At 35.9% G+C, this 25,570-nt stretch overlaps 3 protein-coding genes across 3 annotated transcripts in view; 2 read left to right on the top strand and 1 right to left on the bottom strand.

Moving 5' to 3' along the window:
* dip2bb (disco-interacting protein 2 homolog Bb) overlaps nucleotides 1–7,006 on the top strand; it is a 51,459-nt gene extending 44,453 nt beyond the window's left edge. Inside the window, exons 37-41 of the mRNA XM_073852560.1 lie at nucleotides 384–441; nucleotides 517–591; nucleotides 1,115–1,289; nucleotides 1,943–2,066; nucleotides 2,154–7,006. Coding sequence (XP_073708661.1) covers nucleotides 384–441; nucleotides 517–591; nucleotides 1,115–1,289; nucleotides 1,943–2,066; nucleotides 2,154–2,406 — 685 coding nt within the window. The 3' untranslated portion in view covers nucleotides 2,407–7,006. The remainder of the gene's footprint in view (nucleotides 1–383; nucleotides 442–516; nucleotides 592–1,114; nucleotides 1,290–1,942; nucleotides 2,067–2,153) is intronic.
* Nucleotides 7,007–9,733: 2,727 nt separating this feature from the next.
* Nucleotides 9,734–17,648, top strand: atf1 (activating transcription factor 1). Its single transcript, XM_073851291.1, has 8 exons — nucleotides 9,734–9,885; nucleotides 11,452–11,552; nucleotides 12,530–12,649; nucleotides 12,773–12,870; nucleotides 15,336–15,466; nucleotides 16,012–16,188; nucleotides 16,290–16,437; nucleotides 16,559–17,648. Exons 2-8 carry the CDS (start codon nucleotides 11,457–11,459, stop codon nucleotides 16,701–16,703), a joined length of 915 nt encoding a protein of 304 aa, XP_073707392.1. The 5' UTR covers nucleotides 9,734–9,885; nucleotides 11,452–11,456; the 3' UTR covers nucleotides 16,704–17,648.
* Nucleotides 17,649–18,807: 1,159 nt separating this feature from the next.
* Nucleotides 18,808–22,245, bottom strand: LOC141347104 (thiol S-methyltransferase TMT1A-like). The gene is given in 4 exon segments (XM_073852089.1): nucleotides 18,808–19,305; nucleotides 21,368–21,453; nucleotides 21,613–21,840; nucleotides 21,842–22,245. Coding segments are annotated over 4 exon segments (732 nt in total). The 5' UTR covers nucleotides 22,112–22,245; the 3' UTR covers nucleotides 18,808–19,157.
* Between the last annotated feature and the right edge of the window lie 3,325 nt (nucleotides 22,246–25,570).

The raw sequence follows: 25,570 nt of genomic DNA, 5'->3' as shown, positions 1-25,570 counted from the left end.
TATGCAGGGTCAGAAAGCTCTTGGATTTCATCAAAAGTATCTTAATTTGTGTTCCCAAGAAGAAATAAAGGTTTTACAGGTTTGGAACACCATGAAGGTGAGTAATTAATGTGATTTTTGGGTGAACTATCCCTTTAAATACCAAAAGGTGAAGTCTGTTTTGTTTGTTAAAATGTGTGAAATGTCACTTTCTGGCCAAATTGAAGACCAGAAAGAGTTTTCATTGTTTTAAATAGTGCAGAATTCTAATCTTAATGAGACTGGGTGTTGTCAAATATAAAATAAAGCTCCAAAGCTGCTGGTTCATCCCGGATGTGATTTTGTCATGCAATAAATACTCTTTCTCCTTGTACAAGACTGATGATGGTGTTTCTGTGTTGTAGGGTGAGGTTAGTAGAGCGAGGAGCACCACAGTCTCTTCCTCTCATGGAGTCTGGAACAGTAAGCACATTTCCGCTGTTGATCAAGCATAAATGAAACTGTAAGTATTTTTAATGCTCTTTCTTCCTCATCTAGATTCTTCCTGGCGTGAGGGTCATCATAGTCAATCCAGAAACTAGAGGACCGCTAGGCGACTCTCATCTGGGAGAGGTGTGTTTACTTATGAGAATAATAATTAGGTGTTTTTTGAGCTACCTTATAACACACTTTCAAACATTGTTAATTTATTTGGTATGCATACTAACAAGTCATTTTTTTAAATACAATGACTCCTTTGTCTTGCTAAGGCTAATTTTGAAAATAATTATAATAATAATTTGAGAAACCTACAGCTTTATTTGGAAATGGTTTAAGATAAGTAATATTTACCTTAAAGGGATAGTTCACCCAAAAATGAAAATTTTGTCATTAATTACTGACGCTTTGTTCTAACCCTGTTCATCTTCAGAACACAAATAAGATATTTTGGCAGAGAAATGTAGTAAGGGCATTGTTTAAATTGTCCATGTGACATCAGTGGTTCAACCGTAATTTTTCTAAAGCCACAAGAATATTTTTGTGCACAATGAAAACAAAACAAATGACTTTGTTCAACAATTTCTTCTCTCCCGGAATAGTTCTCATCAAAATAGACTAGATTTCTTATCCAGTAATATACTTCATTTTTTCCCAGATTTGGGTACACAGTCCCCACAATGCAACAGGATACTACACTATATACGGAGAGGAAAATCTGCAGGCTGACCACTTCAACACAAAGCTGAGTTTTGGAGATCCTCAAACGCTGTGGGCCAGAACTGGATACCTGGGCTTTGTCAAGAGAACTGAACTCACAGACTCCAGTGGAGGTGAGAGAGAGAAATAAAAACGGATAAATTAATGACAAAGTGCTCATGACAGATTGATAAGGGCGATGTAGTTCATATGTGACCCTGGACCACAAAACCAGTCATAAGGTCATTTTTTTTAAAGCTCTAATCATAAAATCTAGTCATAAGATCTGTTTGTTAGATCTGAAAGATGAATAAATATGCTTTCCATTGATGTATGGTTTGTTAGGATAGGACAGTATTTGGACGAGATACAACTATTTAAAAATCTGTAATCTGAGAGTACAAAAAAAATCTAAATATTGAAAAAAATTGCCTTTAGAGTTGTCCAAATCAAGTTGTATATTGCTAATCAAAAATTAGGTTTTGATATATTTACATTAGGAAATTTACATAATATCTTCATGGAACATGATCTTTCCTTAATATCCTAATGATTTTTGGCATAAAAGAAAAATCGATAATTTTGATCCATGCAATGTATTTTCGGCTATTACTACAAATATACACATGCTACTTAAGGCTAGTTTTGTGGTCCAGGGTCACATATACATTTTTTTTTTTAATTATTGATATTGTAGGGGTTTCAGACTTTTGAACCAGACTGTAAATACATGAATTGTGAGATGAAAACACATGCATTCTTGTAAAAAATATTCTTTGTTGTTCAGATCGCCATGATGCCCTGTTTGTGGTAGGCTCTCTAGATGAGACATTAGAATTGAGAGGTTTGCGATATCATCCGATTGACATCGAAACCAGTGTATCACGTGCCCATCGCAGCATTGGTGAAAGGTAAAATCCCAGTGACACACTCTTTGCTTCATTTTCATTGTGCAATCATGTTATTTATAACATCTTATTTGCTTTTTCCCTCTGCAGTGCTGTGTTCACCTGGACAAATCTGCTGGTGGTGGTGGCTGAACTCTGTGGATCAGAGCAGGACGCTTTAGACCTGGTTCCGCTGGTAACCAATGTTGTATTAGAGGAGCACCATCTTATTGTGGGTGTGGTGGTTATCGTGGACCCAGGAGTCATTCCCATTAACTCCAGAGGAGAAAAGCAGCGAATGCACTTGAGAGACTCCTTCCTGGCAGATCAGCTGGACCCCATATACGTAGCGTACAACATGTGAGCTGGGTTATGGGCGAGACAAAGGCTTACCAGAAAGGTGCTATGGAGCCTCACAACTGGGATCGGGTTCATATACAGACAGACTTGGCCCTGTTTTTTCAGGGATAAGGTGTTATTGAACAAAAATTACAAATGTGAGATGACTGTTTCGGAGAAGGGATACTATAATAGAATTTCCCTTTTTTGCTCACTCCTTTCTGCACCAGAACCCCCTATTTTCAGCAAAATGCCACTTACTGTCTGTCCAGTTTTTGGTCATGATTATAAATTTACTTGAAGTGCATAGCTGTTTTTTTTTCTACCTAAATGCATTCCTATTCTAGCACTGTCTAGCTAGAACTTTTTTTTTAATTAAAATCAGCTTAAAGCCTCAGTTTGTAAGTTTTCACCTGGGTTGTTCGATTCTAGAATATTTGATTCTGATCAACAAAATCGATTTTTAAGAGTCAATTCTCAGATAAAAAGAGAGACAAAGTGAAATCTTAAAATAAGAAGTGCAATATAAACTAATTTGTACTACTATGATTGATAGAATGAATGATAGGAGGTCTTGATGGGTGGATGGACTACAAAAGACTACAAATGAGTTGCATTAATCAGTTGAGTAATTATGTAGGTTTAGCAATACAAATTCTGTATCTTAAATTACTGTTGTTACAACTCTTTTGGGATGTGTAGTAGTGTGAAAAACAAGGTGATGAACACACCAGGATGCCATGCTTCTGAATCCTAACAGAAAAGAATGGAAGGTTAGTTTCTTTTAGGATCTAGCATTTAATGATTCTGAATATATACACAGAATTAATCTGCAACCCAGCTTGTTAATGGTGCTGTGTGTTACAGGGCTCAAAATGAAACATTTTAGGACAGCATTGGGGTATCAATATTCCCCTGGTCATTTGTCATTCATCAGATGCTTTTGTCCAAAGCAGCTTACAGTATACTTACAACACAGGGACAGTCCCTCCAGAGCAACCTGGGGTTAAGTGCCTTTATCAAGGGCAGTATTGATTATAGGACATTTCTGTAACACCCCGGTTCATAGAATGCCCTTACCCAGGTTAAAATCCACAGCTTCATCCACCATCGTTTTGGTTAACACATAAATAATGTGCTACAGAGACTGCAGCTGTCTGCTCATTTCGCTCAGTTCTGGAACCATTTAGCATTTTAATTCTTACCACTGGGGCTTTAACAAAATGTATTCTAGATAAGATTGCCTTGCGAAAGTATTCAAACCACTTCCTGTTTTTTTTTTTATGTTTTGTTATGTTGCAGCCTTATGTTGAACTCTTTTAAAATAACTTTTTTCCACATCAACATCAATTTACACTCGATACACCATAATGACAAAGCAAAAAAAAAAGATTTGTGACAACTTTGCAAATGTATTAAAATAAAAAAAACTGAAATAAGTACATTGCATAAGTATTCAAACTCGTGGTACTTTCGCTGTCTTTTTGGGTATGATGTGACAAGCTTTGCATTTGGCAATTATCTGCCATTCTCCTTACCTCTTCAGCTGCAAGCTCTGTCAGCTTGGATGGGGGCAGATGCACATTTTCAGGTTTCTCCAGAAATGTTTGATTGGGTTCAAGCCCAGGCTCTGGCTGGGACACTCAAGGGCATTCACAGAGTTGTCTATAAGCCACTCTTGCTGTGTGTTTAGGGTCATTGTCCTGTTGGAAGGTGAACCTTCTGCCAAGTCTGCTCAGTTCTGAATGCTTTGGACTGGGTTTTCAATAAGGCTATCTCTATATTTTGCTGTGTTAAGCTTTCCTTCTACTCTGACGAGTTCCTCAGTGCCTGCCACTGGAAAAACATCCCCACAGCATGAGGCTGCTACCTCCACATTTCACTTTTGGGATGTACTCTGCAGGTGATGAGCAGTTTTCTCCAGCTGAGAGTTCTTTAGGTGCTTTGTTGCAAATTCCAAGTGTGTTTTCATGTGTCTTCACTGAGGAGAGGATTGAGTCTGGCCCACTCCACCATTAGGCCTAGATCAGTAAAGTGTTGCAGTAATGTTTGTCCTTTTGTAAGTTTCTTGGATCAAGGAGCTCAACTAGAGTGACCATCAGCTTATTGGTCAGCAGTCACACCAGGGCCCTTCTCCATCACTTGCTCAGTTTGGCCAGGAGGTCAGCTCTAGGAAGAGACCTAGTTGTTCCAAACTTCTTCAATTATGGATAATGGAGGCTACATGCTTCTGTGAGCCTTGAATGCATTAGACTTTTTTCTGAACTCTTCCCCAGATGTCTCTGAGCTCTACAAGCAGTTCTTTTGACCTCAGGTCTGATATGCATTTACAGCTGTTAGACCTTTATTGAAAGGTGTGTGCTTTTCCGAATCATACCCATTCAATTGAATTTGCCACAGGTTAATGTCACTCGAAGTATAGTAACATCTACAAGTGATATGAATGCTCCAGAGCTAAATTCCAGCTGTCCCAGATAAGAGTATGAATACTTATGCAATGGAATTATTTCATTTTTTTTCTAATAAATCTGCAAAGTTCTTATAAAAATGTTTTTTTTTTACTTCATCATTATGGTGTATAGAGTGTAGATTGATGTGGAAAAAAGTAATTTAAAGCAGTTTAACACAAGGCTGCAACATAAAATGAAAAAAAAATGAAGTGGTTTGAATACTTTCGCAAGGCACTGTGTGTGTATATATATATATATATATATATATATATATATATATATATATATAGTGAGGATATGAGCATGAGGATAACATCCCTATTATTTTTCATTATCCTTAATGCACTTTATTAGATAAATGCAGATGCATTCTGTAACATGGATTATTAATATCTGTCGACAAGGGCATATGTGTAGTATTATATATTACTTACATTATTGAGTAGCATATGACTTACACAAAAAAGTGCGGGCACATAAAAAAAAAAACACATTTTTGGGACTTAATGCCCAGTCTAACCTCAACATTTACAAATCACACATTCGTTGAGTTTACCTCTCAACATGTAACAGTAAGAAACAAGAACATTCACTAACTGCAAACCTCATCATTACACACCTAGCCCAAACCAAACCGAACACAAACTGAGGTACTTATAGCTCTATTTTTGCTCTCATCTAAAGGTGCTTATACACATCAGGACAAGCCATTTAAACCTCTGAATGGCAAAAAAAGAATTCAGGCATCTGTACAATAAAACAAAACAACTGTAAAATAACACGACACTCTGTTCAAGCAAGCCCCTCGTGAACACCGAACTGTACAAAGGCATAGATTTTACATGTTTGGCAAAGGAATCTTTAAAGGACAGTTGCTGTCTCCTGTACTATAGACATTTTTACTAGGAATGACTAACTTCTTGTAAACCATAAATAATTGTAAATTATTGCTTGTGTACAGATGAGAAATCCTACTGTACTGTAAGTTAGTTGCTGTACTCTGTCAAATTTTTTTGATTAATATTAACTACTGTCATCGACATCCCTTCGTAGCCGAGCGGGGGTCTGAAGTTGAAGACTTCTTGTAAATAGCTTGCTCTGTTTCTGTTTGTTCTTTTCAGAAACGTGATGGGTTGAAGTCTGTGTGTCATGCATTTCTATTTAGAATTCCGATCTTACGGTATGTACAAGTCTTTAAGATGTAAGCATGATAAAGTCGAGCACTGTGGGGGCTTGAAAGACTACTTTCAGAGTCCTTACACAACTGATCACTACAGTATGTTAGCCTAACCCCATTTTGGGGTTGTGTACGTATGCGTATGTATGGTCACCGCATTGAAAGGTCATTTGTTTGCTGATGAGTTCCACGACACCTTTTCCCAAATCAGAGACACTACTGTCATGAAATGTATTCTCTCATTCTCACTGTTGTTTAATGGCATCAGAGCTGAGTTTATGTGATGAAAGCACAAGCGAGTGAATGAGCTTTTTACATGGGGCATTCAGGGAAATAGTGCTTTCCAGGACGGAGAGGATATTCATTTATAAACATTCACTTTCATGTTTGCAATGATTTTGTTCTTTAAATAAAAAGAATTTATTTGTCATTTACATAAGTGTTAACCAAGTCTTCATATGGACAAAGAAAAAAAAAAAAAAAAAAAAAAAGAAATTCTGAAAATTCACAGTCAGTGCAGTTAATTGATAATCTGTCATGCCAGCTAAGAGCTGGAACCAAAAGAAATGTTCAACACACTATGCAACCGGCTGCAGTTATATTTCAAAGTACACATCTGGCAACGCACTTAAACACTATACAAGAAAAAAGAAAAATCCAGATTATTTGCTTGCTATGGAATAAAATGGGAACATGCAACAGTAACGTGACTTTTTTTTATTTAGACAATGCATATTACTCTTCTTTGTTGATTAAAATGTTCTGTTTAATTCTCATAGCAGTTTTAATCGTAAGATTAAAATATCACATTCTAATGATAAGAATGAGATATTTACAATTTAATTTAGTCATTCATGGATATAAATGAAAGTCATGATTATGCAAGCAAGCATTTCTCTGTTGGTTCACATCTTTCTTTTTTGTACATTGGTTACTGTAACTGTTTTATACTCCAATGAAAAACACGAAAAAATAATAAAAGGCTTTTATTTTGCATCTCTGAAGTTTGTTTTTTATAACTGCTTTCTATCTATCTATCTATCTATCTATCTATCTATCTATCTATCTATCTATCTATCTATCTATCTATCTATCTATCTATGAATTTGTTTTTGGGAAAAAAATCTTTATTTATATACAGTATATATTATCAAGATAATAGTTAGGGTTCTAAATTTTAAAATTTTACCATAAAATTTTATATACTGTATGTATGTATATATATATATATATATATATATATATATATATATATATATATATATATATATATACACACCGCGTTCCAAATTATTATGCAAATTGTATGTAAGTGTCATAAACACACAGTTTTTTGTTTTTCAATTAAACTCATGGATGGTATTGTGTCTCATGGCTCTTTGGATCAATGAAATGAATCTCAGACACCTGTGATAAATAGTTTGCCAAATGAGCCCAATTAAAGGAAAAGTACTTAAGAAGGATGTTCCACATTATTAAGCAGGCCACAGGTTTCAAGCAATATGGGAAAGAAAAAGGTCTCTCTGCTGCCGAAAAGCGTCAAATAGTGCAATGCTTTGGACAAGGTATGAAAACATTAGATATTTCACGAAAACGTAAGCGTGATCATTGTACTGTGAAGAGATTTGAGGCTGATTCAGAGCACAGACAGGTTCGCTCAGGTAAAGGCAGAATGAGGAAGGTTTCTGCCAGACAAATTCATCAGATTAAGAGAGCAGCTACTAAAATGCCATTACAAAGTAGCAAACAGGTTTTTGAAGCTGCTGGTGCCTCTTGAGTCCCGTGAACATCAAGGTGTAGGATCCTCCAGAGGCTTGCAGTTGTGCATAAACCTACTATTTGGCCACTCCTAACCAATGCTCACAAGCAGAAACGGTTGCAGTGGGCCCAGACATACATGAAGACTCATTTTCAAACAGTCTTGTTTACTGATGAGTGTTGTGCATCTTTGGATGGTCCAGATGGATGGAGTAGTGGATGGAACATGTCCCAACAAGGCTGCGACCACAACAAGGAGGTGGCGTTTTTGGCCGGAATCATAGGGAGAGAGCTGGTTGGCCCCTTTAGGATCCCTAAAGGTATTAAAATGACCTCGGCAAAGTATGTCGAGTTTTTGACTGACCACTTTCTTTCATGGTACAAAAAGAAGAACTGTGCCTTCCGTAGCAAAATCATCTTCATGCATGACAATGCACCATCTCATGCTGCAAATAGTACCTCTGTGTCATTGGCTGCTATCTGCATAAAAGATGAGAAACTCATGGTGTGGCCACCATCCTCCCCTGACCTCAACCAGATTGAGAACCTTTGGAGCATCCTCAAGCAAAAGATCTATGAGGGTGGGAGGCAGTTCACATCAAAACAGCAGCTCTGGGAGGCTATTCTGGCATCCTGCAAACAAATTCAATCAGAAACTCTCCAAAAAATCACAAGTTCAATGGATGCAAGAATTGTGATAGCGATATCAAAGAAGGGGTCCTATGGTAAGATGTAACTTGCCCAGTTAGGATGTTTTTGATTGAAATAGCTTTTGATTTCAGTAAATATGACCACCTAATGCTGCAAATTCAGCAAATGCCCATTTTCAGTTCTTTACAACCTATACAATGTTTTAACTCTGTTGTGCATAATAATGTGGAACAGTGCATTTTCAGTTTTTTATTTTTGAAATAAATACTTTTATCATTAGGAGGTTTGTTCAATAAAATTCGAATTATACCCTAATGGTTGATGACTTAAAAATTATACTGACTGTCATTTGCATTGACTAATTATGAAAACCAGAGAAAGATATAATTTGCATAATAATTTGGAACGCGGTGTATATATATATATATATATATATATATATTTATTATTATTATTATTTTTTTTTTTTTTGCATAATAATTTTTAAGCATTCATGCGGCGACTCCACTTATAGTAAAAAAAATTACATTTGTGACACTGGACCACAAAACCAGTACATTTTTTAAAAACTGAGATTTATACATCATCTGAAAGTTGAATAAATAAGCTTTTAAATTTAGTACAATAGGACATTTGTTACAATAGGACAATATTTGGCCGAGATACAATTTTTTGAAAATCTTGAATCTGGGGGTGCAAAAACAAAACAAAACATATATATAAATCGCTTTTAAAGTTGTCCAAATTAAGTTTTTAGCAATGCATATTACTAACCAAAAATTAAATTTTGATATAATTACGGTAGGAAATTGACAAAATATTCAAAATATAAATTAAAAAAAAAATTATATTAAGAAAATCACTTTTAAAGTTGTCCAAATTAAATTCTTAGCAAAACATATGATCATATTAACATAATCAAAAATTACGTTTTGATATATTTACGGTAGGAATTTTATAAAATATCTTAATGGAACATGATCTTTACTTAATATCCCAATGATTTTTGGCATAAAAGAGGAATTTATAATTTTGACCCACACAATGTATTTTTGCCTGTTGCTACAAATATATCCGTGATACTTAAGACTGGTTTTGTGGTCCAGGGTCACATTTTGAAATACAATTTTCACATTTTTGTGTGTGAATATAGTTATTTGCCAAGCAGAATCTAGAATTTCAGAAAACTGAATTGATTTCATTCATATCCCCAGACCCCTATTACGTTTAAATGATATTGGCCAATCACAAAGCTTAATACAGATTTACGTAACACGTCTTTCTAGGGGGCGGCGCTTATTGCGGCCTTTAGAAAAAAACCCTCAAGCCATCTAGATTTTTTTCAATGGAAACCGCCCAGGTTTATTCTATGCATTATTAAATAATTTACTTTACAAATTATATCTCGAGTACTGGCATCTACATAGACGGCGTCATTGTTTCCAGGAGCGGTTCAAAAGGATTAAAGGTAAAGCGCTGCTTTTGTTTTGTACTCTTCCTCTTCTGCCGAACTGTCGCTGCAGTCATGGCGCCCGTCCGCTCGGTTGTAACACTCGTCTTACGGGAAGGTGTTTTAATGGCTCCCCGTATCGCTGACGTCTGTTGACGCGGGCACTTGCGTGCCAGTGACTAGCTTGGAACTTTCTGCAGAGCGCGGCATAAAGTCGCCCACAGGCTTCTTAACACACCGCAGCGGTTTGCTTTATTTAGAGATGCGCTTTTGATCAGAATCTCACGGGGGAATAAGACTTTAAGACTCTGACACGCGTTAAATATTTGTATAAACTATCCATTTCTTGTGATGGAGCTCATGTGTAGTAGAAACAAGCCCGCTTATAAAAACCGACAGAATCTTATGTAATTTGACAAATAAGTCCTAAAATGAAATCATAGACAGTTGTCTATTTTTATTTAGCCTGTTAGCTGTTGTAGTCTTTAATTGTTTGTTTTAAACGCGGACTTTTAACAAACCATATTATCGAAAATTTTGAAGCAACAGGTCGTTATAGCTCGCAATGTTATTATGGCTTGATTAAAATAGAAATTAGCCCCATATTGCTTAATTTTTGGAAGAATCTGAGTATTTGATGGGCGTTATTTAGCATCCGGTTCTGCATGAAGTGCTGTTAATAACAACACAAAGCAGCTCCTCTGATTTACTACTACAGAAGGAGTTGTATCTTCCTTGTTAAATTAGACAATACATAGTCATTTTATTTTCCATTTATTGAGCTAACATCATTTTACCGGAATAAAATCAAATGAAGACAACAGCAGAAAGGTTGCAGCAATAATGTGTAGAAAGCAACCCACAAGGGCAGTGTAAGTTAAGTGTATGTGGTGGAGCTAAAGGGTTGAGAGGTAACTTACTGACTCAGGGTTGGGGTAAAATGGAAACGGTGACTAAATCAAGGCTTTTGACTGTTAGCCTGGGTTGACCACAGACTCCCTCGACACACACACACACACACACACACACACACACACACACACACACACACACACACACACACACCCCAACCATTCTGTGAGCACATATAAAAACAGTCCGTGTTCCTGAGCATTCTCATGTTTGCTGTGAGTCTACAAAATTTGACATAATTATATATAGTTTTTCTGTCCTTAGTTCAGATTTGTTTGCCTTTGGGGGCAAATATAATGTAATAAATTAGCTATATTAAAATGTTTAATATATCACTGATTCCCATCTCTTAAGTATTATTTATTTTTTAATGTAAATTTTATTTGAATTTTAAATGTATTTATATTAAATATTTCTGAAGAAATTCTGTTTAAAAAAAAAAAAAATTAACCAAACATTTTTCACAGTTTTTTGCAAGACATAAAAATTTATGTACATGACCAGATGTGTAAGATGTTTCAGAAATTTGAGAAAATTGTGATTAAAATATGCTTTTTATTTCTTTTTTATTATGATCAGCTCTAAAATATAACTGGTCATAATGCTTGTTTAATGTAATCTTTGTAAACGGTTTAAAAAAATTCCAAAATCTGTCTCATTGTTTATTTGCAGTGGCAATGGAGGAGGTCCAGCAGAACAGTAATGGCTCTGAGTCCCAAACTGTTACCATCCCCACAACTATAACTGCCTCTCACATATCACAGATAGCACAGGTACTGTATGTACTTATGTACACACATTTTATGATGTACACTACCAGTCAAAAGTTTTTAATGTTTTTTAAAGGAGTCTTCTGCTCACCAAGCCTGCATTTATTTAATCCAAAGTACAGCAAAAACAGTACAATTTTTAAATAGTTTTATATTTTCTATTCTTTTCTATTTGAATATTTTTTAAAACATAATTTATTCCTGTGATTTCAAAGCTGAATTTTTAACATCATTACTCCAATCACATGATCCTTCAGAAATCATTCTAATGTTCTGATTTGCTGCTCAAAAACATTTATTATTATGTTGAAAACAGCTGAGTAGAATTTTTTTCAGGTTTCTTTGATGGTTAGAAAGTTCAGAAGAACACCATTTTTCTCAAATAGAAATCTTTTGTAACATTATAAATGTCTTTATCATCTTTTTTGATCAATTAAAAGCATCCTTGCTAAATAAAAATATTAATTGATATAATATAATCCCCCTCCCAAAAAAACTAAACAAAAAATAAAGTATACAGACTCATTTTCCATGGTATAGTGTATAAAGGTTTTTATTTTAGATGAGTTCAATTTTCTTCAAAGAATCCTGAAAAAATATACTCAACAGTTTTAAATATATTAATAATAATAAATGTTTCCTGAACAGAAAATCAGCATATTAGAATGATTTCCAAAGGATCGTGTGACATTTTAGATTTAGATTTGATCATAGGAATAAATTACATTTCAAAATATGATCAAATAGAAAGCAGTTATTTTAAATGGTAAAACATTTTATAATATTACTGCTTTTGCTGTATTTTGTATCAAATAAATGCAGGCTTGGTGAGCAGAAGAGAATTCTTAAAACATCTAAAAACGTTAAAAATCTTACTGTTCAAAAACGTCTGACTGGTAGCGTATATACACATACGTGTGTGACTAAGCAAAAAAAGCAATAAAATAGCTTGGTTCATGTTGTCATCATCTTTTGAAAAGATGTCTCTGGGTGGGAATCCAGTGGCTGTGGTTCAGCTGCCCAGCGGTCAGTTCCAGGTTCAAGGTGTGATTCAGTCAGCGCAGTCATCGGTTATCCAGTCTCCACCAGCACAAGTGCAGGTAATGTGCAGACACTCATAAAGCCATCTTAAACTTCCTGATCTTTATAACTTCCGAACGTTTTTACTCCAGGTTGAAATCGGTGATATGTTTTCCCTCCATTTAAACATTGTTTCCTTTTAGGGCCAAGGATCTGACAGTGATGATTCTCAGGAATCAAGCGACAGCGGAGCATCCAACCAGAAGACAAGAGAGATCTTGGCTCGGCGTCCATCCTACAGGTAAAAAGCCCAGTGCTGCTGGACCTGATGAGCGGCTCCTCAAAATAACACAGATTGTTTTCTTACTTCTAAAACTGGCATCCTACTAGCCTTCATTTGCATAGTTGTTGGAGAATCAGAGGGATTTTGCTTTTGCAGTGCTCTTGCAGACCCTCTGACCACATCTAGCAGGTTTGAATTTATCAGAGCCAGTCAGTGAGGTGGACTCTCATGGCCTTGGCAGTGGCCAAGCTTTTTCTCACACTAAAGCTGGATCTGCTCTAAAATATTCCCTCAGTAAACACACAGCTCACAAAACTCATTATTATTCATGGTGATTGTGTAACCAAACATTTTCTCCCAAGTGTGGTTCTCCTGCACTTTAATGACTAATAAAATGAGAAAGCAAAGGCAGAAGACATTTTTAGTGTCCATTTAACAGAAATTTCAATCAGATGTGTCACCATCCATTGTGACACATCTGAGTGAAATGGCTTCTCGAATAAGACATTTTTTTATGTCCATCTGGAATTGATTGAGATCACAACATTAGCAAACAACGATACATATTAGTGACAGGCTGCTAGAGATTTTTGCCTAGCCTTTGTTATGAGGGGGGGGAAGTTGTTAATGTTTTTAAATGAAAATTATGCGATGTGCATGAATTAAAAAACAATGTGCACAGATAAATCATTTAAATCATTCACAATAAACACTGTGGTATTCCTTAAATGATATTATTATTATTTTTTTTTAGAATTGACCCTTTGTAGGAAGTTTGATTGACAGGCGATCTGGCCAATCATAACGCAGAATCTGCCATTTTGTTTAACAAACAAACCAGACAGGAGATTAACATTGATAGACCTGAACTTGAAAAATGCTGTATTGATATCTCTCCGCGGTTGAAACAAGATACCTTCTGATGTTCATTCATGTTTATTTTGTGCTATAACTAGCAAAGTAGAAGAGATGTTTGCTTCACATGCCACTTGAACTGAGGCACTACAGTGATCTGTCATGACACATTAAAAAGTTTTATTGTTTTTTATTTTTTAGAAAAAGGGCAGAATTTGAAAGCTGAGATTTTGTTTTATACCCAAAGTACACCTGCTCTGTCTTGTCTGTCGGCACATTGTCAGTTTTTGCTCCACAATGTTTTTTGTGTGAGAACATTGACGGACATAGCAACAGAAACAAAAGCTGACTTTAATGTAGGGCTGTCAGTTTAACGCGTTAACTTAATTAATTAGTTATGAAAAAATAATGCATTAAAATAATTTAACGCCTTTAATGCACTGGCCCCGCCCCCAGACCTGTACATCATCTTATATTTCATATAGTTGTCTGTTAAAAAAAATATGATGCGGGGCAATAACTCTATAAATGCAGTTATGACCTAAAATTCAAGATATTGAAAGATATTTGGCTCATATTTACATATATCACATATCACACAGTATTACAGGGGCAGCAAGAGCAATCTTAAAGCTTAAATGTGATTTTATACAACAGTTCAGTAAACTTGATATTGTGATATATTTTAAACACAATATAGTTTTTTTTCTATAATTTTCAGGGAACATATTACCTTTGAAGCCATAGCAGAATTGTTGCATGTCTCCAAGCAGTTTGGTTTAGTTTCTGCATGTATACGTGTTTTGAACGAATGGTGTAAATTTAAAGCTCCATTCTTAAAGTGAGCTGTTTACTGAATTCCTTAATGAATCAGCCGTTTAAACGAATCGAGTAAGACATTTACTGCCACCTGCTAGCAGATTTGTTTTTTTTATTTAATGTTTTCTTATTTAAAAACATCAAAGGCATAGCTCACTCCCAAAAATTAATTGTCATGATTTACTCACCTTCATGTTTGTGGAACATAAAGAAGGTATTTTGAAGACTGCTGGTAACAAAGCTGTTTTGGTTACCAATGACTTTCAATGTATGAACAAAAAAATACTGTTCTCAAATTATCTTATTTTATGTTTCATAGTTTACATTAGGGCGTTGCAGCCTAAATGTTTGTGTAATAAATGTTATGTTAAATCAAATAAAATATTTCTTCCTTAAACTACAATTTGTAATGTCTACTTGATACTTTCTCATTTAACACGAAAACAGTTTTAAATGATCTTTCGCAGTTAAATTTATTTTGCGATTAATTAGATTTTAAAGTAAAATTTTAGTCGACTGACAGCCCTACTGTCATTTATCACCCCTTTTGCAGTCATAGCAGGTGATTTTTTTTGTGACAGTTTTTTTTAATGCGGCATAAATCACATCCTTGAAAGTTGAATCCTTGAACATTGACACATCATTGACACAGACTGACAGACAGAGTGTCCTTAATCATACATAAAAACGTTAGTGAGAGGGGAGTAAAAATCAAAATTTGCCAAGCCTCAAATCCCAGGCACCTCTCTGGCACAAAACCAAGAGTTTAGGCACTACACAAAAACTTTCTGTTCCTTTTTGTGTTTCAGGAAGATTCTAAATGATCTATCAGCTGAGGAAGTGGCGACTCAGAATGAGGGAGAAGAGGAAAGCACCTCCTCTGCCATAACAAGCGTCTCACTCCCTACCCCAATCTACCAGACAAGCACTGGCCAGTATTGTAAGCCAAGCCAGCATATTATTTGAATACAATGGGTTTTGTGAGGTACTGAATGCATCATGTGGTAACTTCTTATGTGTTTTGCAACAGCAAATGGTTGCATAAGCTGTTAACGACAAAAATGACCCAAATAGTCATGCATTTTACAGTATGAACTAGAACACGGTTGAAATAACCAGTTGTATAAAAAGCGCATTAAATGCATAGTTCACCCAAAAAGGAAAATATTGTCATTAATTACTCACCCTCATGTCATTCCAAACCAGTAAGAACTTTGTTTGTCTTCGGAACACAAATTAAGATATTTTAGATGAAATCCAGTAGCTCTCTGACCCTCCATAGACAGTTGTAATAAAAAATATCTTAATTTGTATTCCAAAGATGAACAAAGGTCTTACAGATTTGGAACGACATGAGGGTGAGAAATTAATGTCAGAATTGTAATTTTTGGATGAACTATCCCTGTACAAAAAGATGTATATTTATGCACGATTCACAATATTATACTGTAAACCATCCATCACTGATTTGTTTGCTCCTTGCAGTTGCGATTTCATCCAACGGCTCTCTGCAGCTGGCCAGCGCTGGTTCAGAGGGTATGCAAGGCCTGCAGACTCTCACTATGACCAACTCGAACCCCAGCCAGCCAACCATACTGCAGTACGCACAGACCGCCGACGGACAACAGATTCTGCTGCCTAGTAACCAAGTGGTGCTCCAAGGTTGGCACTCAAAGGCAAAAACACCTTTTCATTTGGCAATGTGCACATACTGTTGCTTTAGTACATGTGGGACACACTCTGGCTGTGATACTGTGTTACAGGTGCAGGGGGAGAAATGCAAACTTATCAGATCCGCTCTTCTTCCTCCTCGCTGCCTCAGACGGTCGTCATGACATCACCCGTTATCAGCTCTCAGGGCAAAAGCGATGACCCGCAAATGAAGAGAGAGATACGCCTGGCGAAGAACAGGTGGGTGTATTTGAGCGCAGGAGATTGAGTTTGTTTAGTGAGATGAAGTAATGTATAATATCCTGTGGTTGCTTATAAGCTTAACTGCATTCTTTGTGTATTTCTGATTGTCTGTGTGCAGGGAGGCAGCCAGAGAGTGTCGCAGAAAGAAAAAGGAGTACGTGAAGTGTTTGGAGAACCGTGTGGCTGTCTTGGAGAATCAGAACAAGACTCTTATCGAGGAGCTCAAGACGTTAAAGGACCTGTACTGTGTTAAAACTGGCTAGTGGGATATCCATGCAATTATGCTAATGGGACTTTGCTGGCAGAACTGTCTGCCTACGTGCTTATACAAACACAGACACGGGGACTTTTTTTTGGCATGGAGGATACATTTAATCCTCATGTCAAATGCTTGTTTTTATACAACTTATTTTTAACTAATAGCCTAAGAACGATTGACCAGAAACAACATCGGCAATTATGCTTTTCAGAATAGATGGAAAGAGGGATACGCTTTTCCATTAACATATTTTTATTTGCAGTCGACAGATGTTTATATTTGTGTATGTACCTTGTGCGAGCATTGGCACGTCTACACTGGGAGATCTTGCTTTATTCTTGACCCATTTTTGGTTTCCAGGGAATACTGAATGTTAATTTTATTGAAGCGCTAGCTGAATTTTGTTTTATCCAAGGTAGAAGACTGGTATTTTTACACCTTGTCTCGGATGCGCTTGTATGTATGAAAATTGTGATGCGATTGTGTTTTTCATGAAGTCATGCAGCTGTGTTGTTTGCTATTTCCCCCCTTCTTAGGAAGCTCTGGTATTCTTACCCCCATTCCGTATTTGATTTTACTGAGTTTTAGTGAGACGTTTTCTACAGAGACTGAGCGGAGTTTTAGGTGAGGACTTTCAGCTTTATTATAATGGGTAACACGAAACAGTGGTAAGTTCATTTAAGCCTTATTCTGGATAGATAGACTAATGATGTAGGATTTAAACCATGACCTTTCTAGTCCTGGTCTTTGTAATATGTCAGACTGGTCTTTAAGCCATATACACACTTGGGTTGGGACCGTTGTTGGTTTTAGCTGATTAATAGGCCTTAGGCTTACCACTGTTTATAAGCCAAGCTGTTACAAGACAATCGAATCAGGGAGTATACGATGAAAAAAACTGTCATTTGTTTTTGCTAAAGTGAATCTAAATAAATATTTTTCCAGCCTTTGTTTTTCTCCCTTTCAGTGTTGTTTCAATTGCCGGATTTGTGACTCCGTCTCAAGGCCCTTGGAAAAACACCACTCAGATAGAAGATGCAAGGTTAGGTTATGACATGATGTTGCGCAGAATATTTAGGAAGCCATAAATTAGAAATTATAGCTTTATTTTTTTTTACTATTATGTTTCTGTTACATAAATAATTTTAACTAAATTTCTAGTCTTATGAAAGGTACAAACATAATCAAGTCAAAGTCAGAAATTTCAGATTTTAGAATAATCAGCTAGAAACTACCTTTTGGAAGAACACTGTTTTAGATACACTACCAGCCAATGTTTTTTTTTTTTTTTTAAAGAAGCCTCTTCTGCTATTTGATCCAAAGTACAGCAAAAACAGTGTAATTTTGAAATATTTTTACTATTTAAAAAAAACTGTTTTCTATTTGAATATATTTTAAAATATAATTATTCCTTTGATTTCAAAGCTGAATTTTAGCATCGTTACTCCAGTCGCATTATCCTATTATTATGTTGAAAACAGCTGAGAGAATTTTTTTAGGTTTCTTTGAGTAGAAAGTTCAGAAGAACATCTGAAATAGAAATCTTTTGTATCATTATAAATCTTTATCATTACATGATCACATGATCAATTTAAATCGTCCTTGCTAAATAAAAGTATTAATTTTTATAATTCCCCCCTGATCTTTCGGTCCGTTTAAGAGTCCTGAAACAGGATAAGAATCCTATTATATCCTATTTTAAATATTGATATTAATAATAAATGTTTCTTGAACAGCAAATCAGCATATTAGAATGATTTCTGAAGGATCATGTGACACTGAAGATTGGAGTAATGATGCTAAACTGTTGTTTTGATCATAGGAATAAATTAAATTTTAAAATATATTCAAATTAAAAGCAGTTATTTTAAATAGTAAAAATATTTCACAATATTACTGCTTTTGCTGTATTTTGGATCAAATAAATGCAGACTTGTGAGCAGAAGAGACTACTTTAAAAAACTTACTTAGCTTCAGTGTTTAGCTTCATAAACATTTTTTAAAAATGAAAACATCACTTTAAAAAAAAATTGTGATGGAAATTTAAGGTGTTTTTGAGAATTTGTGTATTTAGCAACTCCCATGGTATTATAACAAGTACAGAAGCATGAAGGCAAAAGTATTAAGTTTGTTTAATTTCTTTTAAAAGTGGTACATTGTATGACACACATTTCTCATAATCACTAGATGGCGGTATGACTCTTATGCAGTAAGAATAAACTCACAAACGCTGGCTTGCATTCATCTCCAAAAACATTTAAAGACAGAAAAGCCATGAAACAAGATACAGTCATATAAAATACACAGTGCAGTCTTGATATTTATTTACATGAAACAAAGATTTTGTAATGTATCATTGAATACAAGTGGTTCTTTTAATACAAACATTTAGTCCATAGTGAAATGTATAAGGCTTACTGAAAGAAATCATGCTTCTTTTTTACAAAATTCACATTCATTATTTAACTGCATAACCAATAATGTGTGGTTTGATCATAAAAAATATAGGAGCTTGGATGTGACTTAGCTGAAGGTCAGAGAAGCCAGCTGCCTCGAGGTCCTTCCAAGTAGTACGAGTTGCATCACAGCCATCGTTCATATAATACCTGACAAACATACAATTATATGAATTATATGGCTATAAACTTAACAATTACAGACTTTCTTATTACAAAGTAAAAATAAGAGGGATCATACAAAATGCATGTTATTTTTTAATTAGTACTGACCTGAATAAGATATTTCACATAAAAGACATATAGTCCACACAAGAAAATAATAGTTGAATTTATAAAAATGACCCTGTTCAAAAGTTCACATACATTTGACTCCTAATACTGTGTTGTTATCTGAATGATCCACAGCTGTTTTTTTTAAAGTGATAGTTGTTCATGAGTCCCTTGTTTGTCCTGAACAGTTAAACTGCCTGCTGTTCTTCTCGAAAAGTTCTTCAGGTCCCCCAAATTCTTTGGTTTTTCAGCATTTTTGTATATTTTAACTCTCCAACTAGTGTTGGGCGATATGCTCAATTTTCATATCGCCCTATCGTCAGCCTGAGAGATCGCCGATACACGATACTATCGTGCTAATTTAATTACAGTATCTATGTACTAAATTCCTTATTCGTTTTGTAAAGGTAGACTTTCTTTTGGCATATGATTAAGTTGTGCGTGTACAGAGCGCTGACTGTAATTCTACCGGAGTTGTTCAAGTTACTTTCGGTTTCATTCTCTGCTGTCGTCAGTGAGTGAGTTGTAAATGTGCGTGCCAGAATGTAAATGAATGAATCTTTCTTTACCCGTCATATTGCGATCATATTACCGCTGTATGTCTGACCGACGACGTTATCATCAGGTGATGTTGTAGTTCAGTTCATATTGGATGTGAAGAAGTGATGCGCGTGTAATTCACGTGTGTATGTTTAGCGCCATCTGATCGCATCGTAATTTTAATTAACGCCTATAGACGTTACTGAGATGAATGTTTATGTTTACTATATACAGACTGATTATGATACATCGTAATCAATTCAGCCTGAACCAGGGTTTACTACCTCTGTTATCCTAATGAATGCAATGCTAATATAATATAACACTCCCTTTAGAATCAGTTAATGTACCACCATACTGTATGATGAAAATCTCCCATTTTCACTGCACGAGTTGCGTTAAGGCGCTGTGGCCTCTCTATGCGTGTGTTTATACCGCGGAAAGTTTCTGAAGCATCCTAGAACAGACTCTTTGTGCTGCATTGCTAAAGTTAAGTTCTTTGTTGACGGATAATAATAATAATCGTCTAACTATCGTCAAAGGCATCAGCAACAGTCGATATCTCTGACTATCGTCGATACACGATACAATCGTCTATCGGCACAACCCTATCTCCAACAATCACTATATAAATTTGACATCTATCTTTTCACACTGAGGACAACTGAGGGACTCATATGCTATTACGGAAGGTTTAAATGTTCACTAATATTCCAGAAGGATACATTAAGATCCAAGGCTGTAAACATTTGACTAGAATGAGGATGTGTACATGTATTCAAAATGTGTTTACCCCCAGCTCTTAATGCATCGTTTTCCTTCTGAAGCATCATATTACCTTCTGTAATAGTTGCATATGAGTCCCTCAGTTGTCCTCAGTATGAAAAGATGGATCTCAAAATCATACAATAATTGTTGGAAAGGGTTCAAAAATACACCAAATTATGAAAAACTAAATAATTTGTGGGACCTGAAGGATTTTTCTGAAGAACAGCGGGCAGTTTTACTGTTTAGGACAAGCAAGGGACACATGAACAACTATCACTAAACACACAAAAAGCTGTGGATCATTCAGGTAACAACACAGTATTAAGAATCAAATATATGTAAACTTTTGAACAGGGACATTATAAATTCAACTGTTATTTTCCTCTTGTGGACTATATGTAAAAGTCATGTGAAATATGATTTGGTCAAATAATTAACATTTTGCAGATTCTGCAAGGTGTATGTAAACTTTTGACTTCAACTGTATATGCCACTATAAGAAATGTCCTGTTAATTTACTTACTTTTTTACTCCAGCTGGAGATAAATAACTTTACAAGTCCCATGGAGACCGTAAGTACATAATGTAAAATAGTTTTAATAACTCTATAAATATTGTCATTTTATATTACCAGAAAGGCTGAACAACATGCTGGAAAAAGTAACTCCAGGTTGAGGGGTCAGACACCACATGTTCAATGAAGAATAGTGCTCTTCCCTAAGAAAGAAAAGACGTACAAAATGTATGTTCTCAACTCAAAATCGTGTTGTTTAGTTTAAAATGACCTTGTGTTTAAAAGCACCTGGACAGTAGCCTACTAATCTATACTATGAAATATGTCTCATTCAACCTAATCACTGACGGTCATAAACGTACAGGCCTCAGAACTCTCTTTGCTTCTTGCAGAACCTTCGACATATCCTGAACTGAGCACAGAACCAGCGTGCACACCACAACATCCACTGAGTTGTCCTCCACCGCCTTCAGATTCTCCCCGGAAGCCACTATGAAGCTGTCATAAACGAGGTGGTCGTTCTTCGCCATAGTTGTGTCCAGGTACTTTTGGAAATGTGGGTTGGGGTCGGTGCATGTGATCCTGGCTGCAGCCCGTCGGGTAGTGCTCGAAGTTCGCCCCGGTTCCGCAGCCCACTTCTAAGATGCGCAGAGAGCCTTTAGGGGGGTAGAATTTTTCCAGGTTGCGAAATAGTTCATTTTTCTTGTCCTTCATTGTTTCATTGTACGCTAATGTGAAATTATATACGAACCTAGGAAAGACGCGTTTGTAGAAAGACAAAAGTCCAAACAAATCCGCAACGTACAGGGGTAAAGTGAGGACTTTGACTAAAAAAGCGCAAGCGTTCATAAGCAGCGTCATTTTAACAGAAGACCTGGGAACACTAAAGTGGTGGTCACGCGGCACTCTTCGTCAGGACGCAAGCTCGGCAAATAAACTTGGGTGGAGTCTAGAAGAGATACAGATACAGTTTGGCGAACTCTGCCCTGCGAATTGTTTATCAGTGACAGTAGAACAGGCCCGTCGCGACAAGGCAGGCAAACCAAGCAATTGCTTGGGGCCCCGAGCTGGCCTGGGGCCCCAAGACAACGACTGGTTAAGAATAAAATGCAGCGACAAACTGTGTGAGCGCCCCATTGATAGTGAATGCAGTAAAGTGCAATGACACTGTTATCGGGATCCCCCTCAAGGGGGCCCCCCTCGCTGACAGCAGCCAGCCAACCACGCGATCTCTGCTGCCGGCAAAATACAAAACTTCCTCGGCAGGCAGTCATGAAGCGGAATTATGCTTCAGGAAGCCAAAAAAGAAAGAAGAGAAAGGAAGAGGAGGATAAGAAAAAACAAGACAGTGGTAAGTGATAAATTACACACATAAAATTGCTCTACTTGTCTTGTACAAATGGTGCAATTTTGCAGCAGGTAGGCTAGCAGAAATATGTTTATGTATGTTAGCTAAGCTACCTGCCTGACAGCAAATGCTGCTTGTAACGAACAGTTAGAGCAACTTTTTTTTTGAACGGACGGAATATGGTTACATACTGTAATATGTTTTTTTTAACGGGATAAGGAAGACGCAGATCTGTTCCAGAATCGCTGTTTATCATATTTAATGACATGACATTGCTATAGCTTTGTAATAGGTTTTGATGAAAGTGGCATAGCATGCTATACTAACTATTCCACTGTGATAATCTATTTAGGAAAACCACACAATAAATTCTGTGCATCAAACATTAGCTTGGGATGTTTTTAAGCATTGGTAGTCGACTCACAGCACTACTAATAATTAGTAAACATTTAATTATAATTTCATTGTTTGTTAACAGTAAAAAGTGTATTTATATAGCACATTTTATACACAATGGCAATTCAAAGTGCTTTACATAGAAGAAATTAAAATAATAAAAAGAAATAAGAATAATTAAAACAGTTTAGAAAAATAAAATAAAATACAGTACAGTCGGACGAACAGCTGCACAGTGCTCATTCAGTAAATGCACAGCTAAAGACTAAAGATTAATTAACTGTCAATTTACCTTCTATTAATGATTGTTATTATTATAACATGGAGGACATTGTGATTGCCTTTGCACAAGTTAGAAAACAAGGCTCGCAAACAGCAGTTTTAGATAATTTGCACATGTTTGAGAGAACTGAAAAATGTTAATGTGAGTATGTATGTGTGTGTGTGTGTGTGTGTGTGTGTTTTTAAGTATGTTGTATTTAGTTATTGTGCACTTTTTTTAATGTATATTTGATTTTATGGTACAGTGGTGTTTTTTGCAAATGTTCAATTGTTGAAAATGTTAAAATTTTATGCACTTTATATGCAACAGCAGTATTTGCACTGTAAACCTTTTTTATTTATATAAATTGTGAGTGAATTTAAACTGTATGGCTATGCTGTGGTTCCTTTGCGTGCGTGCGTGCGGGGGGCCTCCATGTCCATTTTGCTTGGGGCCCCCAAATTCCTTCAAACGGCCCTGCAGTAGAAGACGTGTGGCCAACAGAATGTTGATAAGTCACGGCGTGACATTTAAATTTGCAGGGTTGCAGAAAAGCCAAGCACATAATAGGATATACTAAATGTTAAAAAGTGTATGTATTTTATGTTTTTTAAAAAGACGCAACGATTCCCACCTGTGCTCATTTGAATCCAGTTACTTTCAATTTCAAAACAGAGTCAGGAATAGAATACGCGATTACATTCGTTATTACACCCTTAAAACCGCGCCACGAAACCCTCTTATTGAAACAACACTTTTTAGCGTGACTAGAAATTAGATAGCATTACTTGAAATGACCAGTAGCTTATCAGCGTCGTTAGTTATTGCCAACACCTATTTTACAGAGGTTAATGGCACGTGAAACAGTTGAGTAATATTTCAAAATTAAACAAGAAGGAAGGAAATGCATTTAATAAATTCTTCTAATTATTAGAGTTGGGTCTCCAGGCGCAAAAAACTGCTTCCAGAAAAGTTCGAAATACTAAAAATAAATAATACAATACATAATGTACACTTATGGGCGTGTTAATTCTTAATGTGAGAAAAAATATTTGTAACTATTTGTACTTCTTATGTACATGTTATTTTCTAATTGCGTTTCCAATTTTATTATATTATAATAATTTTAGTTATATAATATTATATTTTGATGTAATTAATGTTAGTTCACTTGTATGTTTGTTGTTTTAAAGACTGCAAAAGAATGAAAATAAATAAATAATGGTCTTTTATTTTGTTGAACGAACAATGGATGGGCATCACCGATCCAGATTTGGTTGACCAATCAGCGTAAAGGGGCGTCTCGTCACATGTGGAAAAAGAATTGTGAAGCAGTTTATCCGCGTACTACGGAGCCCCTTACGTCACCTGTAGAAGAAAAATAATTTATCCGTGGAATTCGTTCCCTCAGTTTATAAACCGTACTCACGAATTCTTAAACTGTTCCCTCGGTTTAACAATTCGTGCCCACGGATTAACAAACCGTGCCCACGAATTTCCAATCCGTGCACTCAGATTTTGTAAACCGTACCCACAAAATCATAATCCGTGCGCACACTTTCGCAATCCGTTCCCACAGTTTGTAAACTGCTCTCACGGATTTGTGGCCCCGCCCCCAAATTCAACCAAGACACCTGTTTAAGTGCTGGATGCATTGTTTTGTACGGAGCCCCTTACGTCACCTGTAGAAGAAAAATAATTAATCCGTGGGGACGGTTTTGCAATTCGTTCCCTCAGTTTATAAACCGTACTCACGAATTCTTAAACTGTTCCCTCGGTTTAACAATTCATGTCCACGGATTAACAAACCGTGCCCACGAATTTCCAATCCGTGCGCTCAGATTTTGTAAACCGTACCCTCGGATTTTGAATCCGTACCCACAAATCCATAATCCGTGCGCACGCTTTCGCAATCCGTTCCCACAGTTTGTAAACTGCTCTCACGGATTTGTGATTATTATAAGCTTTTCACCCAGAGTTAGATGCATGCTGCACTATTAATGTTATTATTAAATAAGGCCTATTATTACATTGCATTTAGTTTGAGAGCAAAGGAATGGTAACATCACCTGTACATTATTTGTTTTGTATTGCTTTTTACCTTCTCCTCTCCAAAACTCGTTTTTTTTTAATTCAGGTAATTTTATATTTTGAAAAATATTATTATATAAAACAAAGCCGTTTGAACAGCGCTCTTCACTTGTTTTTTTATTTTGGTACCATGACGGCACTTACAAAACAGGCTTCTTTTTATCGTTTATTTTACATTAATAACCAATAGGTTAAAACACATGATGTTTTGGCAGCTAATCTA

The sequence above is a fragment of the Garra rufa genome, chromosome 12, assembly GCF_049309525.1.
Source record: "Garra rufa chromosome 12, GarRuf1.0, whole genome shotgun sequence".
NCBI classification, from domain to species: Eukaryota; Metazoa; Chordata; class Actinopteri; order Cypriniformes; family Cyprinidae; genus Garra; species Garra rufa.
The sequence above is the reverse complement of the archived record's forward strand: the minus strand, read 5'-3'. Positions and strand labels throughout refer to the sequence as shown.

Coding starts and splice junctions, on each gene's coding strand:
- atf1 (XM_073851291.1), top strand. CDS start 11,457: ATGGAGGAGGTCCAGCAGAACAGTAATGGCTCTGAGTCCCAAACTGTT. Junction 15,467..16,011: donor GACAAGCACTGGCCAGTATT/GTAAGCCAAGCC, acceptor TGCTCCTTGCAG/TTGCGATTTCATCCAACGGC. Junction 16,438..16,558: donor ATACGCCTGGCGAAGAACAG/GTGGGTGTATTT, acceptor GTCTGTGTGCAG/GGAGGCAGCCAGAGAGTGTC.